This window comes from Limulus polyphemus, unplaced genomic scaffold, assembly GCF_000517525.1.
Source record: "Limulus polyphemus unplaced genomic scaffold, Limulus_polyphemus-2.1.2 Scaffold581, whole genome shotgun sequence".
NCBI lineage: Eukaryota > Metazoa > Arthropoda > Merostomata > Xiphosura > Limulidae > Limulus > Limulus polyphemus.
In genome coordinates, this window is record NW_013666191.1 from 49,569 (window position 1) to 54,954 (window position 5,386).

General features: G+C 31.2%; 1 protein-coding gene across 1 annotated transcript in view; it reads left to right on the forward strand.

The window, feature by feature from the left end:
• LOC106459246 (neurobeachin-like protein 1) overlaps positions 1–5,386 on the forward strand; it is a 58,905-nt gene that overhangs the window by 48,316 nt on the left and 5,203 nt on the right. The window contains exon 20 of the mRNA XM_022385697.1: positions 1,566–1,714. Within this exon, the coding sequence (XP_022241405.1) occupies positions 1,566–1,714 (149 nt within the window). The remainder of the gene's footprint in view (positions 1–1,565; positions 1,715–5,386) is intronic.

Genomic DNA, 5,386 nt, shown 5'->3' on the forward strand with positions numbered 1-5,386 from the left:
TGAAAAAAATCCATAAAAGTTAAGTATGTTTTTCTATCAAATAAAGTTTCTGTGCTTTTGGTGCAAAAAAAAAAAATAGGAAGAACTTTAAACAAAATTGGAGATTTTATATCTTGTGTATTTCTTAATGGATTGCCTTGAAATATGGTATGTGAAGTAAGGGTCCAGTAGAGCACATCCACTGAAAATATGTGGTAGTTTGGATTATCACATTCTGAGCTACAGAAAGTGGTAAATAGCCAAACTATCACTCCTGTTAGTAACACACAGTGTGTCCTGCAGATTGTTTAGGCCACATGACACACTACCATATTTCTTGATAACAAAAGCAAAAATACTTGTTCCCAGTAATGGGAAAACTTAAGTTAATCTAGTATCCATCCCTAGTGGCAGGAAAAGTTGAAGTTAATCTATTAATTTAAATTATTTCATGGACTTTAAAAAGCTTAAGTGTGTTGCATTCTGAGCTTCTTATACTGCCCACTACAAAAAGTAATTGTTCAGCATTTCAGTCATACTAAGAGATGCTCAGCAATAATGTACAGTAAATTTACATTTTTATTTTTTTAAGTTACATCAGATTTTGAAATGTGAATGATAGCATGATTAATTCCTGACAATTTATTGTAGAATATCCTGTTTGTGAAATAAAATTTGGCATCAACATTATTCATGTCTGTTTTCCTGTCATTTTGAAAGTGAATGTTGAGATTTGCTTGCATGCACAGCTTTTCAAATGCAGCCTCGGAAGCAGCCGTAAATGAGAGACAGACATAGGCCGTATTAAGTTAATTAGTTGACTATTTGATAAGTATGAGGGTTTTTGTAACCTATGAGTGTGTTTCTTTCTTTCTTCCTTCATGAATTAGTTACCCAAAACCATTGTTGCTTTAAACGAATGTCTATCGGCATGTGACTAAGAGTTAAGTTCCAAGACAAACTGTTGCCCATGTTTATTGTTTATATGTTTTTCCAGTGACCATATTAAGTATTTTCCTACTAACCTAGTTCATGAAATAGGGAATTTTTTTGTTGGTTTGTTTAAGAACGTATTCATAGTCCTATAGTGTAAGAACCTTGATTTCCACTTAAAAGGTGTTTGTTATCTATTTTTTTTTTCTACTTCACTTGGAACTGGTTTTCTGTTCTCATGAAAAGGTATCCATAATCTCACAACTGCTTTGATTTTTACCTTAAAGTAGTTATTTTCTCATTTTTACCAACATTTGAGTCTGGTTATTTCTTGAACTTAAAAAACAAATGCTTTTACCTATTAATAATCTCATTACATTAAAACATTGTTTTCTACCTAGAAGTGGTTATCTGTTGATTGTTTGAGCTTGATTGTGTATTAACATGAAATAATTAATTTTTGGCTGTTCTTTATCAACCAGCGTTTAATTCTTGCCATCTGTTAACACGAAAGTTAATGTCATCTACTTACAATTTGTCAATGCTATATTCTAAATATTTTATTCTTTTTCTGTTAATTTGTTCAGATTACAGTGTTATTTCAGTCTGCTTATGTAACACCCAATTATGTAGCTGATTTTACTTATTTACAGGTAAATCATCATTTGGATGTATTTTCCTTGAATGGAAATCATCTTAGTGAGACTGAAGTGGGAACTGTGCTTAGAGACATCACTGTCTGTGGAGACTATATAATTACGGGTAGTGAAGATGGAACTCTTACTGTCTATGAAACATTTGGGTAAATATCTAACTCATAAAGTTTCTAATCTGAATATGTGTCTACACATGTATTAATACCTGAATGTAATTATAATCCAATAACTTGCTTGCTGTAACAATTTTAGCCTTTCTTTAGAACACCTCTTTCAGGCTACTTTTAGCTAATAAGCAACTTTTATTTATGAAAATACTGTGTTGATGATTGGAGTCATATTAACAATGGAAACTTCCCCAATCCAAAAATCCAACCGTGTTGTAATAGGTTGTAAACATTTCATCTTGTAATTTGAAACATTCTCTCTATTATTTTCTAAATATAATTACTACCACTGGTATAAAAATGCTAGAAATCACAGATGAGGCATACATTGTATTGCTCTTATGAACTTAATTAGAGTGAGAAAACATTATAACATGGTTTTATTAATGGGAATGTTGGTAGCTACACACTTAATCATTGTAAGAAATTATTTAATGATGTTATCTTAATCAAAGTTAACAATTAAAACCCTAGAAAATAACTGTTTACAGACTATCATGAAGGGCAAGGCATGGCCTGGCTGTGGATCAAAAGGTCCAAAGTTCAAACTTGAATTTCCCCACAGAACATTCCACACTTTCAACTGTAAATGTGTTATTGATGAAAGTGATGTCAGTCCCACTACTTAGATAAGAATATCCATGTAGGCATTCCACTTGTTAGCAGTTCTAAAACTTGAGCTGGCTGTTTTAACGTATGTGTCATATAAGATACAGTGCAAGTTCAGTTACCAAATATTATTATCATGATCAACATAGTACAAATATTTTATCATGAATCAAAGCATCTTTTCTTTCATGATCACTCCATGAATCTTTTTCTTCTCTTCAAAGTTTTTCATTTCTGCAAAATGCAGAGAAAAACTTTAGGCTTACATGTCATTGACAAAAATGAAATGCTACTTGTTTTCTTTTTCCTTTTTTAATTCATTCTGTCAACTGTAAATCAGTAATTGGCAAAATACTTAGTATAAGGTGTTGAGTAATAATTAGTATAGCATTTTCTTCCAAAGAGTGATCATTGCAAAATAACTAAAAACTTCTGCAGTATACTTTTATACATCAGATTTCTCTACATGTATTTTTGTAAATCACATATGATTCAAGGACTTTGTGAAAAAAATAAAATTTTATGATTTGACAAAGAGCTAAAAAGTTTTTCAACAAGGATTTGCTTGTTTAAAATACAACCTAAAATAACAGTATCACAAAAATTATGAAAAACATGTTTAATAAATATTTTGAAGCATTCTCATCCTATCTTCAGCATTTTTTTCTACAGGATTGAAAAAATAGAAGAAATCAATGTAGTAATTAAAGCTTACACATGAAATATTAAAATGTTTATAAAAGATGATACATGATTGAAAATAAATATGAAACGAACTAGAACAAGTTTAGTTCAACAGAAGTACAAACTTTTTTTAAGTTTGAAAGATTCTATTTAGTTAGGAGACTTTTTTATACATAATTCCTTGTCTGTGTTGTTAGAATTTGAAAGTCAGCTAAAGATGTTTTATGATAAGTGGTTTAATTCTCTGTGTGAATAATTTAGGTAGATGATAACTTTTATCCTTTTCTAGGTGAAATTTCCATGTATTCACAGATAAATACAATTACGTGACATTTAATTTCATTGATTTAAGTAGACTTGTACCTTCCATGCATCAAAGAGAAAACAATCCATGAACAAGTTGGAATATGATAGTTATAATGCATAAAATACTTCATGAAAAATGAAGGCTTAAAGATAAACATAATTGAATTTGGGTGTAGTATTTGTGTAGTTGTAGTCAGTTGATTTTTCAAAACCAAGCTTTGTTTGTCTTATTAAGGAAAGCTTAAGTATACAGAACATTTAGGAACAGTAATACATTTGGTTGTGGGCTTAATTTTCTTATGTAAAAAGGTGCAAGTTATAGGTTTTAGAAATTATTATGAACCATGTTAGTAGGTAATAATAGAGTTTGCTCAGCAAATAAAAAACATTATAATAGAACATATGGACAAAAACCATCTTAAAAAGCAGACTTGTTTTTGAAACAACCCTCAATACCTTCTCTCTCAATGACTAAGGCTGCTAAAATATTGATAATAGCAAAAGAGTTGATTTTCCAATTGTTAAACAAAATTCAGAATTCATCCATTTGTTCTTCATATTATTACTGTTCTTGTTGCACAAACCTACAGACAAAATGGCTACAAATGTTTTATTCAAACCTGGGCAAACCTACTAAAAAAACTTCTGCACAGGTCATAGGACTATTTTTATGTTGATTCTTGAAAGAAAGGGAGAAATTTTATCAGTTTTTTTTCATTGCTACTGGCCAGGTTTCTCTTTGAAGCCATTCAAGCACCAAAGCCTGCAGCAAAAATGGCTAGGTATACTGCATCAAAATCTATGCACTGCTACTAAATAAACTCATACAATAGTTTAGGGCTATTTTTAAGTTGATTCTTGCAAGTTGAGATTTCCACCCTCTAAAAATTTCTGAGTTTATCTTCACTGCTAACATAAGGTCTTCGAAGCATTCAAGCATCACAGAAATGTAGAAGCCATTCAAGCACTGTTATACTATTTATGTATGAGGTTAGGTACATAGAGTTCTAAATGAATCAGATGGCTATGTGGGGTGTCTCAGTGGCTCTGAGGTTAAACCTGTTCCACAACACACTCATAATATCCACCAAACATCTCTGGTTCAAAAAACACTTTGAGATGAATGGTCTGATCAAAAATGACAAACCGATTAACTTATCTAATAAGAGACACTAAATCGAGTGACATCTCCTATGCCTGTGTATCAGGGGGCAAGTATTAAAAACTCAGTGATATTGTCACCAGGTTTCGATTCAACACGGTGACGATACTAGTATTTTAAGTGTCTATAAACAAATGAAGAATTTCAAACAAAGAACTTTAACATATAAACACTGGTGTCTGAGGGATGACATCTATTCCCCAACTACCTTTCCCCTTGCAATGCATAGTACTACCCATACCCACTCTTCCCTTACAGACATGGAGTTTAAAATGTTTCCAATCACACACACACACGGCATAATTGTTGTGCTATATTATTACAATTCTTAATGCAAAGCACAATTTGACAGTGAATATGTCTTGGGATCTTTCAATTGAACTAATTCCTTCAGGTTATAATAGTTTTGAAAGTACAGTGAGGTTTAACAGTGAATGTATTTTATGTGTTACTAGAACTGTATGTAAGTTTTGAATGTACAGCAGGATGTGACGGTGAATATATTTTGAAATGTCCTACTAGAATTAATTCGTTCAAATTATCACAATTTTGAAAGTATAGTGGGGTTTGACAATAAGAATGTTTTGTGATGTTGTAGCAGATGTCATTCAAATTATCATAGTTTTGTAATTATAGTGATATTTGAGAGTAAATGTGTTTTGGAAAGTTTTTACAAGAACTAATTCATTCAGATTAGCAGTTTTGAAAGTAAAGTGAGGTTTGACACTGAATGTGTTTTGGGAAATTTTACTTGAACCAACTTCTTCAGGTTATCACAGTTTTGAAAGTATTGTGGGGTTTGACAGTGAATATGTTTTGGAATGTTTTACATAACTTACTTTTTCAGGTTATTACAAGTTTGAAAGTATAGTGGGGTTTGACAGTGAATA